The sequence below is a fragment of the Neopsephotus bourkii genome, unplaced genomic scaffold (assembly GCF_033783945.1).
Source record: "Neopsephotus bourkii isolate Nb327-2 ecotype Australia unplaced genomic scaffold, CSIRO-AGI_Nbou_v1 NB_1298, whole genome shotgun sequence".
In the NCBI taxonomy this organism is placed as follows: domain Eukaryota; kingdom Metazoa; phylum Chordata; class Aves; order Psittaciformes; family Psittacidae; genus Neopsephotus; species Neopsephotus bourkii.
In genome coordinates, this window is record NW_026901782.1 from 1,093,185 (window position 1) to 1,116,699 (window position 23,515).

Genomic DNA, 23,515 nt, shown 5'->3' on the forward strand with positions numbered 1-23,515 from the left:
CATGCTAGATAGACATGTGGTCTGGCCCTAGAGTTCTCTTTTGTGGCACATGCCAGCAAATAAATTTTTAATCTAAATAGTAAAAGTTTGACAAAATTCTAGGGATTTAAACCCAAGATTTTTTTATACTGAAACCCACTAACCTTTTAGTGGAATGAAAAATGCCCAAAAGTGCCACCACCTTATCTGCCTTATATACCTCATGGTCTTAAAGCACTCAGCATAAAGGGAAAGGAGGATCTAGGCTGCAGATACCAGAGTACACATAATAAACATGACCAGGTCAGGTCATTGAATTGAAGGTCATAATTAAAATTTCTGATTCACATAGCAGAGCAGGTCAGTGCAACCATAAGAAAGTCAAGCCCTCTGATGTATATTTCTTTACACTACTGTCACCCAGTCTGCTGAAGGTGGAAAGAAGCAACCTTTCTGCCTACCCTGATAGGTCCAGCTCTCTCAGCTATCCACACATATGGTTTCTACAGGGGCTCCTGGGCTGCACTGGACCCCAAGGTCTTCTCCGAAAGCCTTTTGTCAGGAAATAGCAAGTAAAAGCTGAATATGAAGGATTCTTTCAGGTTTTTTTTTCCTCTTTTTAAAAAAAAAAAACACATAACAAACCAACCAAAAAAAAAAAAAAAGAAAAAAAGAACCAAACCCCCCTCCCCAATCCTCTTTTGTATGAATAGTGCAGGACCTCACAGATATATAGGATCTGAGTAATGACTGCCCTTCGGGGCTCATTACTGAGTTTGGATACCAAATCTGTCATTAAGCTAGCAAGGGGGAGAGGTCAGAGAATGCAGGAGAAAAAAGGGTGAGGAGGTCACCCTTGCAGGGGGTCTGTCCCTGTTTGTGAAGCAGATGTTGCCCTGTGAGGCCTTAGGGATTCATTGCTATTAAGTCACCAGATGTTGCCCATGCTGTTCCTCAAATCCAGGTGGAAAATTCCATCATCAGGAGGAAAATTAGGAAAAATTTTACTGGTAATTTATAAGCAACAGTAAGCAGAGGGGACTCAGATGTACATGTGGCTACGAAATATGCATGATTGATTTATTAAACCAGTGAATGTGAATGCTGCCATGCCTGATTCTAGATTATCAAATGTCACTGAGATGTTCCAGTTCAGATCTCACTGAGTTTCCAGTTCAGATCTTTACAGACAAGCACCAGCTGCCAGTTTTAGATTGGATCCAAGTTTGTCCTGTATTCAGGAGAGTTTGCATGCACATCTCTGTTTTAAACAACTTATGTTTCACAAGATTAGACAGATTCTAACATACCAGTTACAAATGCACAAACCAGGGCTTGCCTGCAAATGTTTTCAGTCAAAACCAAGCTCCCATCCCCCTGCAGCAGGGGTGTCATTTAGCACACCCTAGGAGGAAGTAAAAATATCCATGCCACGAAGAACAGAAATGAGGTCCCCCATGCACTACCCCACCGCAACACCATTTCTTGTCTGAGAAAGGAACAGAGGATGGCCAAGCATTCTTATTTTTTTTCTTTTTTTTTGCATTTATCTGTATCAATGACTAATCACAGTGCCTACAGCTGATTTTTGGAAACTCCAGTATCTTGGAAACAGTATAGGAGCTTTCCATGTATGCAGCTAATGAGCAACCAGACTCTGTATTCACGGAAATCAAGAGCACTTACAAAACTACACAGAAACAACTACCTATTTTTTCTCCTATAACATTCTGGTAAATAACACTTGATGTTTTATATCAGTCTCCTGACATCTGATCATGATTATAATACCATACAGCTAGTATGAAATTTTAGCACCTAATATTCTTTGTGATGAAATAGAATAACACACAAAGTGAATACAGTCAAGTAATTATATGATCACAGAACAGCAAATAGCCAAAGACAAATCCCATTGGCCAAGGTTTTTGTTTGCTTTTCTATTTATTGAAATGCCTATCTGATATTTCAAGGCACAATGTGGAACAGAAATGCATGTGTGGTAAATTCCCATTTCAACAGCATTTTTAAACCCCTCTCAGATATGCACAGAACTTCTGCTTTGTTTGCTAATGAAGGCATGTTTATTTGATACTTCACAACTGGTTGGACACTGAAATTTGAATTATTGGAGCTGAATTTCTCAATGTCATACTTAAGCTACAAGACTTCAGCTTAACTGCAGCCTCCAATGCACTCTCAAGGAGAAGCAGTACTGCTAAAATGTTTGTGTGCACTGGAAACACTCATGAAATTCTGTCAGAGGCAATTGGAACTTCCTGTAAATGAAATGAACCCTGAAAAAATAGCTATCTATAATAATTTTAAATCATTTGGCTAAGTCTGAATGCTGTTTGCCTGTGCTGGTTTAGAAGTTCAGACTAGGACATGTTTTAGGTTAAATGAAAGCTTTTCCGCAGGCCTACAGTGCCTCCACTACTCATGTGTACTGTGGAACTTATAATAATATTCCCTTCCCTTCATCCTCATCTTAGCATTTAGACTCTGTCTTAGACTTCGCATTGGGAAGTATTGTACAGAAAATGCTTATCTCTCCTGAGATCTGTAGGAGGCATCTTATTTGCGTGGGTTAGGAAACCTGGAAGACTGAACAACATAGCAGACAAGTCAGGCCTGATTAATTTTCTTATAACGCTTAACAGATTTCAGTGTTTACACTTCCACTTCACTTGCAAAACTTTCCCTCATCCAAACCGTTTTGTTCTGGTAGTAGCTTTAATACAGGGGCTTTCCGAACACGACAGTAAAATAAAAAATCAAGCCTTACCATTGGTGTCTGTGATGATAACACTGGCTTTAGTACTGTCATTCCCTAGTTTGCTGCTCACTCTGCATGCATATTCACCAGCATCAGCCAGCGTGGCTCTGTAAATGTGGAGCTCAGAGTATTTCCTGTGAAATCAGAAAAAACATTTAAACTTCCTGTTCTGGAGTAACAGTCACTACATCAACTAATGAACTCTTTTTTTCCCCCTCTCAACAGATAGTATTCCATTCTTATTCACAGACTAGTACTATCCACATTTGGAAGAAGGGAGAATAAAAAAAAGTATCTCTCTTACAGGCTGCTGAAAACCAGGCATATTAATGCACTCAAATTAAGATACTTGTTTATGCTTTTCTGTTGGGAGGAGTCTTTGTCCTTAAAAGAAATCTGAAAAACCTTCATCTCTCAGCTGAATTGTTTGCTATCCTGATGCCATGAAGATGGGTGTAATATTAAAATAGATTATATTTTCCTACAGATTCATATAGCTGGTAGCAGAGTTCTGGTGTAGTTTCCAACATCTGACTAAATAATCATGAGATTAGGATGCACCACTCTCTGTAACAACCTCTGAAACCCCAATAGTAAATCATTCTTCAGTACTAACAAAAAATTATGGGCAGGAGCACAATTTGCATGAAGCTACATTTTGTTCCAGGCTCAGGGACATAATTTAATCAGTCTCCAAGGTTTTAAGATTAGATTTTGAAATGCGGAACTCCTGCCTACCCATTAAGTTGGTAGGAACATGCTCTGCTGTCATTCAAGGGGTCCCCAACTCATGTGATAGCAATAATCCTGTTACTTAGACTGCAGAGAATGACAACCCTGGGGAAAATATACACATTATTTCTGTTGCCAGTTTCTGCTTAAAAGAAGTGCTTTTGGGAAGTTTTTGTCTGTAGCAAAGCCTGCTTATATCTTCAGAATAGTCGTTTAGAGAGCGTGAGTACTGGCTTCCTTAAGTTGGCCAGCATAAAGCACTGATCCCTAAGGGGCAGGGGTTCTTCACTCCAATAGCTCATTGTCACCAGAATTTCTAGAGATGTATGCTGAGCTAAGCCATGCCCGGGAGTTGCTTTGCTTTAGCACAGCAATGTCTTTTCACTCTTCATGCAGGAATCACAACTGGTTACACCTCCTGGGAACCACACCGCAGGGCTGGGTTCAGACCAGAAACAAGTCTATTGTAGCAGGGGGACTTCTGCAGTAACCAAAATGTTCACTGCCACTTTCCAACATCCTTGTGTGTGAGTCATCCCTCTCTCCAACACAGTAAACTATCCCATCTGCTATCAATATCTGCTTATTGACAACTCAGCTGTCCCTGCCTCTACACAAAGGTTCTGCTGCTGAGGAGGCAGCACTCATGGGATGAGAGCAGTGTGCTAGGTGGATCCCAGCTCTGCTAGAAACCCACATCACAAAACTTCCCCCTCATGTCGAAACAGGGCTGCTTTCTTCAGGCTACTGGGCTTGCAAGAAGGAGGAGCAGCCAAGTTGTGATTAGCGATTTGCTCAGGTTTACTTGAATTGTAAACAACTGAATAGTTGACTATTTGGGCTCCCTTTTCAGGCAATCTTAGGAGCCCATTTCCCAATGCTGAATTAATTAACTGGGCTGCATTTCAGATGGCACTAGAGAACAAAACCTAGCTGGTGGCAACCATGAATGTATGTGTAAAATGTGGCTGAGACACTGACAGAAGCGCCCAAAGGTGAAAGCTACAATTTCTTTGAGTGGGAATTTTGCACGCAACTAACAGCTATAGTAACACTACAGTACAAATGGCCAGCCACCTGCATACCTGCCTTCATAACTGCCTGTTGAAGGGCCTGTCCAAGTACATCTGGCAGTAGTCTACACTACCTAACAGCTTGTGTGGACATGCAGTGCTTCCTGTATCACACAGGTTATCTCTTAGCCATGCTTGCAGACATTTGTCTAGATGGAGAGCAGGCTGTAGCCTCAGGATGCTTTGAAAGACATTGTAAACAGGCTCAGTTTTTTGAGAAACTCACATTAACCCAATGATAAGCAAGCACAGCTGCATCTATATCACTTCTACTTTAGCCTCCACTGTGCATCTGTTGCAGTATCTTTTCCTCTCTGCATATTAATTAGTATTGATGCAAACCACCTTTGTGGTAGTCATGGCTTTTAGGAGAAACTCTTTGCCCACATATTTATTTCCATTTTCTTTGTTTTACATGATACTTACAGAAAAAGGTGAGGAATTCTGTATTCCTTTTATGATTTTAAGATTACATTAAAATAGGTGAAGCAACCATATTTCTTACAAACCTACTTCTAACAAACCAAATTTATTCTTATTTTTAGAAAAGCTCTATATGGAGTTTTCTCTCTAAATGCAGGAGAAATAATATTAATATTTATAGTCTTAAGAATATTATTGAGAGATATCAGGACAGGATTAAAAGTCAGAGAAGATGACTTAATGACTGCAAATGAAGCAGCTCCCTAGCAATATGATACTCCAACAACACTCACATAAAGCCTCACATAAGGAATTTTGTATTCAAATGCTTGTCCTTTTCTCAATTATAGATTGAGAATACTACCATACTACACCAAAAAATGCCTCTCTCTGTACAATTTACTTATGTCATACCTTCAGCTCATTGCCACTGTGACACTGCTGAGCTTGTATTCATACATGAAAGGGAAAGGAATACATCCGCAGAATGCAGCCCCAGCCTACCTTGTCTGACTGGTTGAATTCATTTCATTTCCAGTCTCCATCTGTCATCCAGAATTGCCCATCTGAGGGCAAACATCCAGGCTAAGCTTAGATGAAGCTGAAGGTACAGGACACTTGCACATGTACCTTTCTCATGGACTATTGCATCCAGAGCCATCAGCTAGTTGAGGTGAAGTGGCAAACACCTTCCCTCTGCCCAAAAATCCCAGCCCTGATAAAGGAGTCTTGCCTGACTCTGTACAGCACACCCAAACAAAACATATTCAGGCTTCATGTAGGTATGAAATCAGGGAAGGAAAATGAAATGTTACCAGTACATAGGAAGGCTAGCTAGTAGGTAAAAAGCCCTTGTCTGGTGCCTGATATTTTCTGTATCTATCTCCATTGATGTGAAGGAACAGCTTAGAGATTGAATGCTTAAACCTATCAATTGTGGCATCGTGAATCAGCAGCAACCTGAAGAGCAGCAGAAACTCACTGGCTGCATGCTGTTACTCCATGACAAATATGAGGTAAAAAGTGAGTGATTTAAATGCCTTTCATTAAAATTTACTCATTCAGTTTCTCTTGACTTTCCAGTGTAATGAGAAGGGGCACAGTTTTATAGTGATTCATCTGCTGCACTGTCATGCCACTGCATATTAGGGCTCTGTGCACTCTGAATCAACCACTCTGAAATCATCCGAGCAAGCTGAGAGGAGTGGTCCCCTGAGTTCATTTTACATGCAAGGCATTTTTCAGAAGGCTAAGCTTTGAGGAAGCCTGCACTGCAGCAGAGTCTTTTAAACTCTAAAAAAGCTAGGAAAATACAGTCATCATCTGCCCCACTTCTGCAAATCCTTTCAATCAGCAGTATTCTCACTGACCAAATGCACCCAAACCCCATCAAGCTGCAGTATTATCTTTTTCATGCATCTAAGCCAATTTAAGGTCTTAATTTTCAGTTTCTGAGCTAGACATTCATCATTCTGCCAGATCTTTTTCAATTTTTTTAAAGACCCTACAGCTAAATAGCCAGAACTCAGAAACATTTATATTTCTCCCAACAATGAACATGTTTTAGTCTGCCATCACACAATGAGAAAGGTGATATCTTGCAAAATATGACATCACCAAAAGTCAGTTCTGCCCACTGGGCACTACTTAAAAACTTTGTGACATTTTTATAAATGTGTAGACTGTGTTATTCTCAAGTGTTTGGATTGAAGGAACCTATAAGACTGTGGTACCCTGCATGCTAGTGGTTCTTCAGAAACATAACCTACTTTTTATGTAGCCAATTGACCTTTAAAGTAGACATTAATCCCAGACAGCTCGACAACTTCTCTAGCCTTCCTTGCTGATGTTTCCCACAATTGGAAATAGCAAAGAAGTCACACGAAAATGATTGTTGTAACAATATGGGAGCATACAAACATGACAAACATTTATCAGTGTGCTGTCATGAAAAAAAACAGAGAAAATTGGAGGGGGGGGGCGGAACTCCTTGACTGTTGATACTCCTTTCATTTGTGATGGGAGCTTTTTAATGTGGCTTTGTTTACCGTAATCTGCATGTTATTTTATGCACTTATTTGCACTGCATTTTTCCCTGTTTTCCTTTAGCTTTAGAACACATGCATGTCCCACATTTTCTCAAGATAAAATCTATCTTCTTTTACACTGTTCACATCTACTCAGTGCTGGAAGCACCCATAAACAGCAAAAGAAGAAATGGCAAAGCACTGATGTGTCACCAGACTAAAATCTCGAAGTACAAAGAAAATCCTTCAAATGTCAGCAGCCTTTCCCTTTCTAGTCGGAAGAACCTTCCTGTTCCACACAGACATTTATGTTTTAAAACAGAAAACAAAGGAGAAAAATTCCAACAACAAGTGATACTCTCATGGCTGGGGTAGAACACAGAAGTGTGAAATCTAGGTCAAAGCCTACACTCTGCCCATTTGTGGTGGAGGAATAGGACTTCAGATTTCCATTTTCTAGAGAAAGGACCAATTTTCTTATTTTTTCATTATGTATTTTTTGGGAATTTTAAACATATTTTCTCACATCAATCTAAAAAATAGTCTCACACATTTTGCATGCATGCTCTAATCAATAGCTATTAGCTAGTTTCCCTTCTGCCAGCTCCTCAAAGATTTTTCAGGGGGGTTGGGAAGAGGGAAGAAAAGAAAGAAGGGAACTGGCAGAAAACAGTTAGTGATGCAATGTTGAACTGACAAAGCCCAGCCCCAGAAGCTGAAATCCTGGCCCTGGTAAGTTTGGTCAATCAGCATCAGCCCAAATGTAAGAGGAGAAAACAGTGTCTGCCCCTCACAGGCAGTACTCCATTGCTGGAGAAGCTGAGGGCCAGGCTCTGACCTGAACACTTTCCTGATGGAATAGAATGAAAATACAACTCTGATGGAGACATATGGCCCTGTAAATGGGTCCAGACAATTTGCCAGGCTATCTGCCACCTGGAACAGCTCCATTTTGCAAATGCTGGAAAGAAACATCACAGGTTCCTTCCTGCCGTCTGTGCAACCATGGCACAGGGGCTGTGGTGATGCTGCTCTTCCCAACTCCTTGTTTTACCTTGTGCCCCAGGCTGAAGTACAAGAAACAGCAAGGAAGGGCAGGACGTATGGTTTTCAACCTGAATGAGTGAGAAGTGAAACGTCTGTTTGATTCTGGCTGCTCTTTTGCTTAATGAGATAAGACCTGACAAAAAAGTATGGGGGGATTTGACTCCCTGGAAGGAAAGATCTCTTGCAAAGCCCACCTGAAATCCTCAGTCTTGTATGAAGGGAAGGCATGGCCCACTGCAGCAGATAGCAGCCCTGCCTACTGAGAGCAGAAGTGAGAGTTGTAGGGCTGTGTTCAAACAGATTGTCATTGCTTCCTTTGATGGATGAATGGCCACAATCAAAACTTTTTAACTTAAATAACAAGGTAGAGGCCAAACAGCGAAAGCCATCTCCTGTCTCAGTGCAGAAAAAGCACTGTGTATCTTCTTTGCCTCTGCAGAAAAGAGACACCAGACTATCTTTCTTCACTGCTCATCAGTCACATGTAGCAGACAATTTCCCCCAGCCAGGAGGATAAGATTTGCAGGCTTTGATACTCATTTGACATCTGCTAGACCCGTGTCTTGTTCTACATGTGTGGGAATGCCTCTAGTAAAAGACTACTGCAAGATTACATTAGGCGTTTGATGCTAATGCAGACAGCAGTCAGCCTTTCTAAAGGACTAGACTGCTTGCAAAACAAATCTCAAAAATAACTCCAAATGTACGTTGCTTCAATGATTTCAAACATTCTTGGATTTTAGACAATAAACATAAGGTACTTCTGTTCTTGTCAGTTTAAAAATGGCCTGTCTCCAAGGCTTACTGGTTAAAATAATAGCCTTTGACTACCAGAAAATAAATAGAAATTGAAAATGGAAAATTATTTATGACATATTTATACCATATTACCACTTCATCTATACGTTCAAGAAAAATAACACCAGTGTCTGCTACCTTAAATTTTCTTCCTCCATAACCCCCGGGTCTTAGCTTTGTGGTACTGCAATTAACAACCTCAATGCTTGTGTTCTGTTGAACAGCTCTCCCAATCACCCCCAGTTCCACCTGAGAGATGTGTCTGTACTTACTTTTGTTTTTTGGGGATCTTGACATTTTCCGGTCTGTTTTTTTTTGTTATTTCTTTTCCATTCTTTAACCATTTGAATCTGAGTGCAGGGTACTCTGAAGTGGTTTCACACCTTAGCACTAGCTTCTGACCCACAGCAACCTCTTGGTTTTTCATTTCCTTCAATTTGGGAGGCACCGCTAAAGAAATAAAAGAACATGCTGGTGATTAGGCCATCCTCAAGAGGGAAAACAGTGCTAACACAAGTTGAGCTAGGCAAGCCACAGGAAGCAAAATCCCAGCTAGTCTAGCAACAATTCCACACCAAAACCTGAAAAGTAAGGATCATTTGTTTATTACATGTATCAACCTTAAAGCATAAAGGCATGTTTAATGACAGCCTAGTCTGGCCTTTCGGGATCCTCCTATGCGGGTCATGCAACCTGCAAGCCATACACAGCCTTGTCAAGAACTGAAGTGCTGCTACTGAATATGATATGAAGCACTAACAACTTTAATTGATTGTGTGCACCTAGACACAAGAGAGCACACTGCAGCAGGCAGCCTTAGTAGGTAACACAGAAAAGGAAAGGGGGAGTATCTCGCTCCTTTATGTATTTCAACTGCTATGATTCAGGGTCTACCCAAAGGCTCCAGGTGCAACTGGTGTGACAGGGAGCTAAAAGCATAAATACAAGCTTGACAGCTTCCCTAATCTGAGTGAAAGAATTTTTCTCCAGCAAACATTATAACCCACATTGTACACCTACCTCAAACCTCAGCTTGGCCATATCCTTTCCCTGAGGCAAGAGACAAGGGGCTTGGAAGCCCATCAAGAGAATCAATATCAATTAAGGGTATTTTGGACCCAGAAGGGGACACTGTACTGAAAAAGCTCAGCCAAGAGCTCTCACATACTAAAAGACTCCAGCTGATGCATCTCAATTTCTACTGTGTTGTAGCTGTAGCATTTCTTATGTAGGTAAATCTCAAACCATTTAGGGCTTTCTAAGTTAAAGACTTCTAATATTCCACAACCAGCACTGATCTTTGAGCACAGACTTCACAAGAAGCAGCAGTCCATCTGTGAGACACTGCTATCTGTTTGACTCCATAGTCTAGCTGTAAACCAAGCTCTATCATACTCCTGTGTTGAGGTAAAACACCTGGCTTAACCATACTTCCCATGGTGCTTAAGATAACACCTTTATCACACAACTGGGGAGATCTAATAAGGGGAGCTACAGCTGTTCAGCTGATGGGTGATAGCTTGTGAGTCGGTCCTACCTCAGCTGCACCCTGTTGTTGGTCTGTACCTGCATGCAGCACCTTGAGCGGCAGTGTGTTTTTTTTTTTCCTGAACAGCTGTAGTATTGCCCAAGGAAACAGATGGCATGGCCAAGTGATCCTTTGGAATGGGAGAATGGGAGGATTAGGAGTGTTCACGGGGACACCAACAGGTCTCCAATATGGTCCAGTACAATAAAATGCTTTTAAAAGTTGAAAAATAATTGTATATTTTGATATCTGTTTTTTGTGTGCTTGTTTATGGACACTTGCTGACATCAATTGCCTTTAATTATCATCCCAATGAGATGAAAACCAAGCAGCACCACTATGGCCGTAATTATGAAAGGCTCATAATAAAGAATGGTATACACATGTGCTTGATAAGCAGTTGCCTGTTGCAGACAGCAGCATGGCCTGTCCCACAGGTGAAGCAAGTTCTTGATCCCGGGAAACCAGGGAAAGCCTGACTTCTCTGTAAACTGTCCCTGGATCACAGCCGCATAAACAATGGTGGTTGGGAAAATGTGGTCTGTAGTGAAGGAGCAAATGGGATGGCTCCTACTGAAGGGATGAAGGGATACAGAAGACAGGATAGGGAGTGCGTAGCCTTCAATAATTAAAAACCTTCTGACTGAAAGGAAGGTGACAACCTTTTCCCTGAATCTCTGCTGTTGTGGGAAAGAAGTGCTGGCAGGAAGTCTTAGGCTAGATATGAGCAAAATGTCGGACAGGGAAACTTTGTCTGGGGTGGGTGTCCATGGAGCTTCTACGCACACACAGCAGGCACATGTGTCAGGGTGGCACTACAACAGATCAGGTAAGGCCCAGGATTTCATGACCAGAAAAAAATCTCCCACAAAACATCTTCTCATGTGGTGCTTTCCATTTTCCACCCCTCCCCACAGGGTAATTTTGGAAATTCCAGAGTGTTCTCAAAATGCTACTAAAACAATTTTTGGTTTCTTAAACACAAATGCCTACACAACCTTCTGAAACCAATATGTTTAAACATATCTACTTTTATGAGTGTGCGTCTTTGTTTATGCACATGAGCACACATACAAACACCCACGCATTTGCTGAAGAGAGCAAGAGAATTTTTGAAAAATACAATCTTTAAATTTTCCAAAAAAATAATTAGCATTAATTAACAGCTTTACTATTGAAGTTTATGCTCATAGTTTCATTCTGTCATGAAAGAGTTAAGTTTATAGTCTTTGGTAACTCTGTAAGAAAAGGAGCTGTAGAAGTGTGAAGTAAAAAGGCAATATTCCTTATTTTACTGTATTTCATTTATTATAGTCCTAGTTCATACCTTACATAAATGAAGAGAATAATCACAATTGCAAGGATCAACATTTTTTTGTGCTTAAGACCAACTCATCATTGGTTTTCTTGTCATCACAGCACTGTGAAACTGGGAATAAAAGAGAGATGCCATTTTGTTCCTGAATTTTGTTTTAATTTTATATTATCTCCTCAAAATGACTTGCAGATTTTTTCCTCCATCAGAACTGTCATGGAAAAAAAAAAGTGTTAAATTACAATGCTCAACTCTTGCCATAATTCAGGAGTTACCAGGAAACATAAAAGAGGATTTAATCAATGGCAGTGACCCTCACTAATTCACAGTAACTCGCTGTCCAAGCATGCAGGCTCTCCAGGGAAAGCAGTAAAAGCTGTTCACAGACATGACAGAAAAGAGATTGTTGCTTCTTTTCTTCTCCCCCCCTTTTTTTTTTTCCTGGAATCCTTTTCATTTACACTATGTTTGTTTCCTTTCAGCTGCAGTTTTATAAAAGTTAATCAGTCCTTCCAGGCATATGAGAAAACTCGTGCTGTTAAAACCACAGCGTTATGTGCTTGAATTGTGATCAGCCATAGCTTTCACTGTTGCAAGAGGTGACTTTCATCACAGTCTGTAGCAATTTCCCCACTGCTGCTATGACAGGACCTCGTCTGAGGGGTAAAATGGTTTGAAAGGGGATAAAACTGCTTTTAAATGAGGCAAAAAATCATGCTTTTAATGATCACTAGACATTGCCTGCCTAACACCTCCCTCCCCTCGTCTCTCTACCCCTTCCCCTTTGGCCCCCCAGGGCATCTCCTGCCAGTTTGACTTCTTTCCACTGCTCTTTGCCCATCATGTAGCATGGGTGGAAGTTGAGGTGCCATGTGGGACAGGATGACTCTGTCAAAGTGCATTGTGAAGATGGAAGGGAGCTCACAGCATTTCCTGCAGGTCACGTTTTTGGTTAGTGCTGTTGCAAGCATCTCTGGTATGGCAGCTGTGAAGCCTTTACATGTGCTATCCATCACAGAATGTCAAGGGCCAGGTAGCAAAGAAAACAGACAAGTCCTGAGCAGAAACAGCAGAAACTAAGCATGGAAGCACCTCAGATGTGGCATTGCTTGAATGAAAGGTGTGGTGCAAAACACTTTATCTGTATTCTGGGAAGACCTCACATTTTAAGAGCAAATTAGGCACACAGAAAGGCACCGATGTTTAACTCCAGGTTTTTCACACTCCCTGGTCAGGACCTCTCTCTGTGGCCCACAGACCTCCCCTGGTCTGACAGACTTTCTAAGAAAGCAACAGGGGCGATAACAGCAAGAGAAGGCTGTCATGCTGTGATGAGCTCTCACAAAGCGGTGGAGCACTTGTGATAGCAAAAGCCGCACACTGTTGGGAGGGTTTAATAGGCAAAAGCAGGCAAGGAGTTAGATGTCTGCGTATTAAGACGGCTTGAATATCTGTCATTTTGTTAGCATTTTTTTTCAGAAACGTGTATCTGCTGGCTTGCATAATATCATTGCAGATAAGAAACACGCATATCTACAGTCTCTCTGCAAAAGACTCACTGATAATGTATGACTGGAGGTAACTTCTTTCTGGCAAGTTTGGCAAAGCACAGCAATCTCCTTAGCCTCAGTGTTTGATTGCATAGTTAATCTGCATGGAAGCTCAACACATTGAACAAATTAAACAGGAAATCTGCAAAATATTATCACACAGCTACAAGCTTTCAGCTGAAATTCCATGAGTGGCTGGGGTTTTTATCTTTCTTTTCTTTTCCTAGGAAGGCACAAAGCTTTCTAAGAGTCTGAGCACAGGAATGTATTAGGCATGCTTGCCAGTAGGCACATGTGCAGAGTTCGCTATGCAAAATTGTGACCAACAGCTTGGGAAGCGGTAATGGAAGCCACAGGAATATCACCCATTGCCTTGGTCTCAGAGTTGCTTTTTGTAGCATAATGCTCCAGGCAGAGCAGTAATGCAAGACGAATTCTATTATTTCCAAAAGCCTTTTCCCCTGGCATAGGAGATTGTAAGCAAGCTCAGGTTTATCACATACTAGACCAGATTTTCTAAAGCTTTTGTTATAAACCATACAAGCTACACTTTAAAATGTATACTGCTCCTGCTCAGACAACTAATACATAAACCAAAATGTTCTGTTGTTCTTTGTTGATTTTAATCCTTCTATTATTCTCTCAGACAACTTTTGGCTTCTGAACACTTTTTGAAATCTGGCTATTTCCTTCCAGCATACTGAGTCTCCGTACGGATTACCTACATGATAAAACAGTGTGGGTAATTATGGAGGATAATACCACACAACCAACTCTCCAAATTACCAGAGTAACTGAACATGAGGTGGGAGACTGGAAAACCAAGCAAATAATTTAGCTGCTTAAAGGGAAATTTTTCAGTTCTGAACTCTTCCGAAAATACTGTCAGATACATCTCAGTTTCTGGGTCTTGGCATTACTTGAATACTTATGTCTGTGTACAATAGCAAAAGGAAAAACGCAAACCTGACATTTGTCTTGAGCACTACATGTAAAACCAAGATCCACAGAATCACATTCTTCCTAGTTATAGTAAAAGTACTTTTTTTTTTTCATGAATTTTAGATATTGTAAATGTTACAGCAATGGCTAGCAACGTGGTCAGGAGCCAAGAAATGGAACAATAGGGAGGGATATAGCACTACAGCCATATTCCTTGAACACTGAACCAGCGAGGAACCAGCAAATGCCGTATAAATCAGAGTAACTACTCCCTAGAGCTAATCACAAAACCAACTGCAACTCTGATTCCCCTGACCAGGAACTGCTCGTCTCATGCTGTGGAGTGTTTTGAGTCTAAACTCAGTAAGCCTGACAGGTTTAGGTATGAACTCTCACTTGGTCCTTTCAATGTAATTGTGCACCAAACAAACTATAGGTCTTTACCTAAAATATTTGCTTATTCAGGGTGAGATGCTTTCAAGTACATGGCATGTCATACCACTGTTCACAGATATTTACCCTCTCTGAGCTTACATTAATCTTTTTTGTTTCCCCTGTCAGAAGCCTGGTAAAAATTTCCAACAAGACTACCCACGGCCCCCCTCATAACATAACCTTATGAAGGTAGGATTTTCAACAGGACACTGAAAATGGACATATACAAGAAGTACTGGGCAAATGAATAAGGTCTCACTACTTCTCCTTCCACTCTACAAGCAAAAAACCTCTACAGTGGAGCCAGAAAAAGGAAGAGAGTGACAAACTGGTGTGTCTACAAGTATCATGTCCATGACGGAAAGCCTGAGAGCAGCCATTTATTCAGTGTAATAAGATAATGCCAGGCTGTCCAGCCTCTTGTAGTCACTCAAGATATCAGTTTCTCAGCTTACACCTCCTCAGAGACAGGTAACTGCATTCAAAGATAGCAAAATGTAGGTTTCACAAGAGAAGCTGGGTGTGAGCAAGCGTCTAACCTAAAGATTATGATTTAAAGGTCAATACTTAATTTGTTTATTGATAGTCTTTCCTGCAGGAACACACTGCCTGATTACATTAAATACTCTCTCCTCTGTTCTACAATGCTTCAGCTGACTCCAGCTGCATCCCTTATCAACTTTGATGATCCTGTTAGACAATGATCATACAGACTGAAAATGTGGGGACAGTGTAAAATAAATATAGTTGATATCCAATAAGCGATTCAGGGACAGCTGCTCGTAAAGTCGATATAAAAATCTGTAGGTCCATATTTTACATACCTAAGTGCATAAAGGTAGACTCCAGAATCTTTATTTGAGCATTAAAATTAAAGCAATCCAATGCACAGAAATGCTATGCAGGCATAAATCCCATGGACTGCAAGGGGACTTGCAAGTACTGAATGATTCCTTTTTACATGAAGCCACTTTTGATTTAGGAGCTGAATTTCAGGACTGCACATTAAAAAAGTTTGTCTCAAGTTGTGTGTGTTGAAGTCAGATGAGGGCAGGAAGCATGGATTGCTATACCATACATATGTCTTTCTCTTCTTTGCTCTCCAGCCTAAGAACAAAGCTTTGATCACCATTAGCTTTCATCACTAATCTCTACCTTTGCTTGAAAAAGGCCTTCAGTAAATTACCAAACAGAGACCAGTGCAACTGGGACAGCCACCTGAAAACAAAGGCTGTGACTGTACTGTTAACTTGGCTGGGTCTCAGGCTACGCCTCATGGCCAGACTTGGAAGGTTCACCAGATCTCTGGTCTGAGAGGCACACAAAACTTAGACTTTGGGTCTCAGCTGTAGTACATTTGTAGCCACGTTGGTGTGTCCTAGGATCATGTTGGGAAGAATAAAAACAAGTGGATAGAAATAAGGCAAGGAAGGAAAGATGTGCAATGCAATGATAATTTCCTTTAATATAATTTCAGAGGTTATTCCTATACTGATGAACACTTAGTTCTTGGATAACTCCTTTTCTTCTGGTTTTGGTAGAACTGACTTTTTTTTTTTTTTTTTTTTTTTTTTAAATAGCTTTAGAGCTTTAACCTTTCAATCTGAGAACTCAAAAGTGATGCAGTCAGCTCCTCATCTCATTCTCACATTTAACATTTTCTAGCACACTCCTATATTTGCTATCATCAGAAATACAAAAGCTTCTGTGTACTGAATCCTGTAAGCTTTTTCAATCCCATGCACTGTCTTATATTTTATAACTCTTGTTTCAATCTCCTCTGTCTCAGTTGCTTCTCCATCCTCTAACCATGCTCTTTCCCTTGATACTGTTCCAGCAAAGCTGAGATGCTCATGTACAAAGGACATAAGTGATTGCTTTTCCTTGATCCTAATCATAGAGAGGGCCTATGGATTACACCGTTTTCTTGACTTTGTAGCATTTCCTGTTTCTGACGTAGTTCCACCTCACAAACAAAAGTGTCAGACCATACGTCTCAAAATCTTATTCATTCCCTTGAGGCTGCAGGAGACTTAAGATCAAGAATAACAACACACATTAGCAACGCTGCCAGCACACTTCTAGGTCCCTGGTTAGTGATCTTCCTAATTAAACATGCCAAATTGTGCCTGCTTTCAGGGAGAGCCCGTTCATATATGTATAGAAACAACAGGCTGCCACATTAGTTCATGATGCAGAATTCAAATAGCACCACACAAGGTTGCAGTCACAGGATTCACACAAATTTCCGCAGTATTAAAACAACTGTCCATGATAAACAAAAAACCCAGAAGGACTTGCTACCCAAATTGATGCCTTATTAACAAATCATACAACACATTTCTATAGCACGTGAAATTCAGTGGAAGTGGTGGTCAGAAAGTGATTCCTACACAGTGGGATGTGGGGTACCTCAGTAGGTGACTACTAACCACTTCATTCTGCATAGGTTCACAGAGCTGAAATCATTGCCACCACCACCAATGATACATGAATAATCTGAGTTTGGGGATATAATCACTTGAAAGAACAATTTGTGAGTACACAGAAAGACACAAAACAGGATATACCAGAAAAACTATATCTCTCTCACAAGGCTTACAGAGAGGCCACCATTTGCACAAAGTAGATGAGAAAATTTTTGGGCATCCCCAGGCATAATTGGCAATTTAGGGGGTTCATTTGTCGCTAATGCTCCTGCCCACAAAGAACCACTCATCTACGTTGATATTTTGGGGTAGGAATTTGGAAAACCTGAACTGAAACCTGTCTGATTCCTTGTTTGACATGAACGGAAACAGAATCAAAATGTATCAATGAATTTGGAGAAAATAAGATTAACTGAAGCACTAAAAGGAAGAAGATGATGTTGCATTATAGGCTTCATAAAGTATTCACAGCAGGTGAAAAACTTTGAAACTTTCAAGACATTGATTTCCTAATGTACAAGTCACACTTAATATTATGGGTATTTGTTCTTTATTCACCGCTTTCCTTCCCTTCTCCTCTTTAAATCCTCTGTGTTCAGGTCTCCTATAAATATACTTTTTTGTGATTTAAGTGAGTGTTCAGCACAGTCTGTGAGGGAAGTAGCCCTACCAACACATCGGTGTGCTCAAAGACTGAATAGAGAAAGACTGTGGAAAGCAAGGACAGCCCTTCCACTGCAACTCCAAAGTTGAGTTTATTCCCACCCAGACTCAACCAGAGTTGCCTTTACAGTTTTCTCTCAATTAATTTCTTCTGGTGCTGGTCACAGATGGTTCACAGCATGTGCCAGCCCTATCCCAACTGCATAACACCTGAAGGAGCAATCCCCCTGCCCCTGCCTGCCACAGTCTCCACCAGGTAGAAAAAGCCAGAGCTATTGCAGGTGGAACATGCTGTGCCTTCACACCTAAGTCAGTTTGGAAGACAACTGCATTCATACCGACATGCTAAGGGGAAAATCAGTGTGGTCTGATAATGGCAGACGGGTGCCAGTCCCACAACAAAAGGACACAGCCCAAACAGTCCTGGCCCCCTCAGCTGACTGAGATGGCAGTCACCTGGAAATGTTTTACCAGAAGGTGTGCAAACAATTAAGCCAAGGAGACTGAAGCCACTTGACTAATTTCAGGAATTAGGATCTCGGCACACCTGGGCATCACACACAAATCATCAGCTCAACACAACTCAGCAAAAAATCTAAACACGGCACTTAATATTATGGACTCGGACAGCATGAAAAGAGGATCTCGTTTACCCTTCAGTGTAATTTACTTCTGACATATACTGAACCCCACATTCATACTCTGCAGCTCTCTATGCCAAAACAGAAAAGGAAACTGCAGTGAAATGTTTACATCACAACTGTTTGAAATTGTACACAGATAACTTGAGAAAAATTAAAAAATAAACAGAATTCTTAAGAACAAATATTGCTAAATACCTGCAACCAGGAGCAGCTTGCAAAAAGATCTAATTAGAAGCATTTCTCCTGGTTAAATTATTATACAAGATTAGACATCTTTTTAAAGGTCAACCTCCAAAAAAATCCATAACCACATGATCAGTAAAGCGTGCAGAAACATGCCATGGTTCAGCAAACACTGGATGAGGGACAGGAACACTTTATGCAACTCTGAAATGGTTTCTGGTCTGTAGGCAAAAGTTTAAAAATTATGTAGGAAAAAAGACAAGGCTTCTAAATCATATATTCCAGATCAAGCATAAGCAGTGGAATTGCATACCAGGAAACCTGTGTGAATACTAAGAAGTGGGCCACACAAGAGTGAGATCATCATGCAAATACAGAAAACTGTGACATAGATCTCCAGGCCATCAACCCAGCCTGGAGCTCCTGGCGCGTAATCATGAGGACCATCCTGCCAGGATTCAACGTAAACTTTTGTCAAAATCCCTCGGTGGCCTTATAGTCTATGCCTATGTGAAAAAGACCCTAACATGCATTAAAAAGAAATTATTTAACATCCTATGTATCTAACCCTTGTGGTCATGGCCACAAGTATCTGTTGTTGGGAAGAAATTATGGTTTTTATTGGGAGATTATGTAGAAGCTACAGGTAGACCTTCTAGAGCCACTCAAATGTATAAAGTGTATCAAGCAATGTGTGCAATTTGCCAGATCTTATGCCCCAACCTAGGCCCTCTGTTAACAAAACAGAGACTGTATTGTAAAGTTTAGCTAAAAAGGAGTTGGAGAGTAAACTCCATATAAATTCTGAGCAGGCTGTCAGTAAAAAAAATAGACATGGTAAAGCAAGTTAATTTCCCTTCCCCCACTTCTCCTTTTAAACTTATAAATGGTTTTCATGTGTCACAGATTTGGATAAAATCACAACCTGAAAACTGATTACACCAAGCGTGCAAGTAATTAGGGCTTTATTTGCTATACCGTAACTGAAGGCACAGCACAGTAGTGAGGTAAAATTCAGGCCCTGTGAAAATAAAATGCTTTGTCATTGATTTGATACAGCTAGGTTCTCACCCCAGAAGATGGAGAAATGTGTTACAGGCTTTCTAAGGGGCAAAAAATAAAGTACAGACGTTATCTACATCCAAATTTGCAGATTTCTAAGTAAAGCATGAATCAGTTTTATTTAGACCAATGAAAAGCCTCAGTATGAACACACTTAAACTGATTTTAAGCACATTTATGATTAAACTCTCATTAAAATCAATTCCATAACAAATTAAGTAGAATAAATAAACTTCTGGATTAAATTAATCCTAACGGGTCTTTCTAGAGGCAATACTCTTTCTGCTTCCATTGAATTTATTTAAGAAACCTGACTTTAAAGACTGTAACTTTGTGTGTTAACACTCATACATGTTAAGATGCATTCATCATTCAGGATAGAAAGACATCAATGTGATCATAATCCTCTGCGCAAAAGGGCTAATCAGACCAATGTCTCATCCCTTTCCTAGTTTCCTATCCTCAAGGATAACAGCCTTGTGGACAACAGCTTCATTTTGCTACTGGAGATTTTTGCATATCACCTCTGATCTATGTGTCCACACGATTTCTAGTAAAACTTTCAGTGTATTGTTATTTATGCCACAGGAAACTCTTCCTTTGCTTTTAATTCCCAGCCAGGACACTGACTTATAATCATGAATCACCTGGACTGTATAAGCGTAGAATCCAACAGAGAATGTGCTTATCTGCTGCTGAGAGACTGCTGAAGAGCAATAGAATGACTGCAAGCCGATCTCCAGAAAAGCTGTTTCCACCACAGAGCCCTGCTAGACCTCAGGCCAGGCCTGTTCAGGTTGGGACCAATGAGCTGCAAGGATGGAAGACAGCAATCTACACACTCCTTACTGTCCCAACTGAGTAAAAATCTCACTTGGGAGAATCAAGAGACAACTCCCAGAAAAAAAGTCCAGATGAGGAAACCCCAGAAGTTTCCCACACACTGCTGTTGGTGTCATGCTGCAGCAGTCCAGCAGATTGCCCACTTATCCCTTGCAGAGTCAGAATTAAAATAAGGGTTCCATCCTCATCAGATGTGGTTACTGTGCCTCTCTGAAGCTATCTGAAGTAAGTCACTGCAAAATCTGCTAGAGGCATCTGCTGCTCCTTGACAGACACAGGAGGAATGTTTCTCCAAGAAATGAGATCGAAGTATCAAGCACAAACGAAATCTCCTGTTAGGAAGTGTCTGCATAGTGCTCAGACTAATTCTTATGTGTTGCCACTATTTTCTTCCTCAAAAACCCCCAGACATTCATAAACCAAACAAAACCACAGTGTCCTAAAAAGATGGTATAATGTCAAGTTTCAATCTGGACTTTCATTGAAAATAGTATGTAGCTGGCAGAATGTGTAACTTTCTCCCCAGCTGTGTTGAACCCTAGGGGCTTGCCAGTCATCTCTTTTGGCCAGACTTGCTAAAAGACATGAGAAAGAAACTCACATTTGCAAGAATAAATCCAAGACAAAAGCTTGGTGCTAAAAAGATTTGGGAAAAGTGGGGGTTTACAATGGAAACTGTGTGCAACCCCTGCAGCAGAACTGGCAGTTGTATCAGTTTTCCTGTAAGACTCAGTCCTGTAAGGTGGCATGAGTACAGAGAACAGGGCTGTCTTACAAGAATCCCAGTGGCAGACAGGTTTCACTTCTTGGTGATGAGTAAAAGATGAGTCTGCTCATCTTTACCATTTTAGGTAAAGAACCTAAAATTAGATATCCACACCACCTACTTTTCTGAATTCTATCTTTTTTTCCCCTCTGGCTTTTCTGTCACAGATTATTTCACTACTGCTGCCATCATGAAGAAACATGCATATATATGCTCAGGAATGTCCATTTATTCTCTTTTGTCATGAGATGGGTGATGGTGCGAAGTCCATCCAGCAGGACCCACTTTCTTGGGTATCACAACACTCCCCTGTGTTTGGGTGCCTCAACTGCCAAAATAGTTCCTCATTAATCGCAGTCTGTGATTCTACCTACACACTGGGGAGAAGATGTAACTGTGGGGAGACCAAGTAATACAGGGGCTGAAAACGCCCCTCATAAATACACAAAAGAAAAGGTACACCAAAACAGGTGTATCTACCTGGTTCCAGCCATGCATCTAACATTTCAGTACTTCCTTCTGCAAAATTTGTCCTGCATTGATATGTACATAATAACAAAAGCTAAGCAAATGAAAACCATGGCAGATTGATGGAGCAAGCCAAGAAAAAAACTCTAACAGTATCAGACAGGGATGTTCACAAGGAAGAACGATGGATGAGTTCACTGAATCTGCTGAAATTTAATATCCTGAGTCCCCCTTCTGGCTGCAAAAGGAATTTTATGTAGGAAGCCACCAAGCAGGACACCATTATTGATGAGAGAAAAGAAACAATCAAGACAGGGAAGTACCCTGTAGATGTTAAACATACTGTTTTCAAGTATTGCCTCATCCTGAATCTCTGTTTATCTACTGCAAGATGTCATAAACCCCAAATTGTCAGGAAAACTTAATAATTAAACCCAACAGTATCATTATACCAAACATCTACTTTATTTTTCTCTTCTAATAATTGCTTCTGGAAAGAGTTTAAAGCACGCTTTGGACTTTGGAAGTCACTATTTCCAGGTGTGAGCTTCTTTTTGCAGAGTGTTTTATCTCATGAGCTTCATGAATTTCTAACAACAGACCAAGGATTAAGGAAAAAGGGTACCAAATAGCATTTTTCCGGAGCCTTCAGAACAATCAAGCTGTTTGTGATTGAGGGGGAGGAAGTGGGCACACACTGTGTGAAAGTGCCCAAAAGCCATTCTTATTAGTAGCTTTGACATGAGTTGAAAGTACATAGAGAATGGTCAAAATCCAGCAAAGAAAAACCAAAGTGACCATCTCTGCTGGCAGTGTGTGGCATCTCCATCTGCACCTTCTCAGCCTGTCCAGGCTTAACTGAACACACACCAAACACAACACCTAATCATGGAAGTCCAGGTTCCCATGCGAAGAAAGGCAAAATCTCCAGGGCCATGTGTCCTTTTCTTCACAGTACCTTCATCCCAATCTTTATGAATAGCTAAAACAAAAAATGTGAAGTTTTCCATTTCTCAGTATTTCTCAGTGCTCAGGAGATGGAATTGTTTTGATAGCAGTGAGAGATTTGACAGCTGTTAATCCCACGGCTTGCTTCTCCAATCTTAAACATAATTTAAATAATCAGAGGAAACACTGGCTTACATAGCAGGTTTTAATCATCCTTTTCCTTTCTGTGCCTCATTCACCACCCCCATCCAAAGAAAAAAAAGAAAAAGGACTCTTACAGGTTGTTAACTATTATGACACTGTTATTTACTATTAAGCACAGCCTTTATTCTCAATTTGATAACTCAGTCTTCCAAGCTCTGAGGATATGCTATCTCTGCCCTCTATTTATTTAGACAGTTTCATAGATGAACATACACATAACCACACTATACATTCTTAGGTGTGTTTTTTTTTTTTTGCTGGAAAATAGCATATTACCTGATGTATTTGCTGTTGTATCTGACTATTCTGCAGGAGGATATAGATCAAAATACAGAGAATTTTGACAGGACTTGCATTAGCTGAATCTGCTGGACATGTGGGAGAAGAGAAGCAGAAATTTTATTAAAACATGTTTTGAATTCACAGCCAACAGGCTCACTAAACAAAGTAGTTCTAAAAGTGACTTCATGAGTCACATTTGAGTATGATCATCACAGCCTCAAATGAAGAGAGGCACCCCTGTTTTAGGCATAGATTGGGAGAGAAAAATGCATGGCTTTGCTGTTTTAACTCTTATTCAGACACTTTATTTTGAAAAAAATGGTCATCACATCAAAATACATGAAAATCTTAAAAAAAAAAAATAATTTCTCAGTCAGCAAAGCAGATGAGTATAG

At 40.5% G+C, this 23,515-nt stretch overlaps 1 protein-coding gene across 8 annotated transcripts in view; it reads right to left on the reverse strand.

Annotated features, from left to right (window-relative positions):
* Positions 1 to 23,515, reverse strand: part of NRG1 (neuregulin 1) — a 182,010-nt gene that overhangs the window by 140,582 nt on the left and 17,913 nt on the right. For all 8 annotated transcript variants that reach the window (XM_061366109.1, XM_061366111.1, XM_061366114.1 and 5 more), the window contains exons 2-3: positions 9,131 to 9,308; positions 2,768 to 2,892 (exon numbers count right to left, since the gene is read on the reverse strand). In XM_061366109.1, coding sequence (XP_061222093.1) covers positions 2,768 to 2,892; positions 9,131 to 9,308 — 303 coding nt within the window. The remainder of the gene's footprint in view (positions 1 to 2,767; positions 2,893 to 9,130; positions 9,309 to 23,515) is intronic.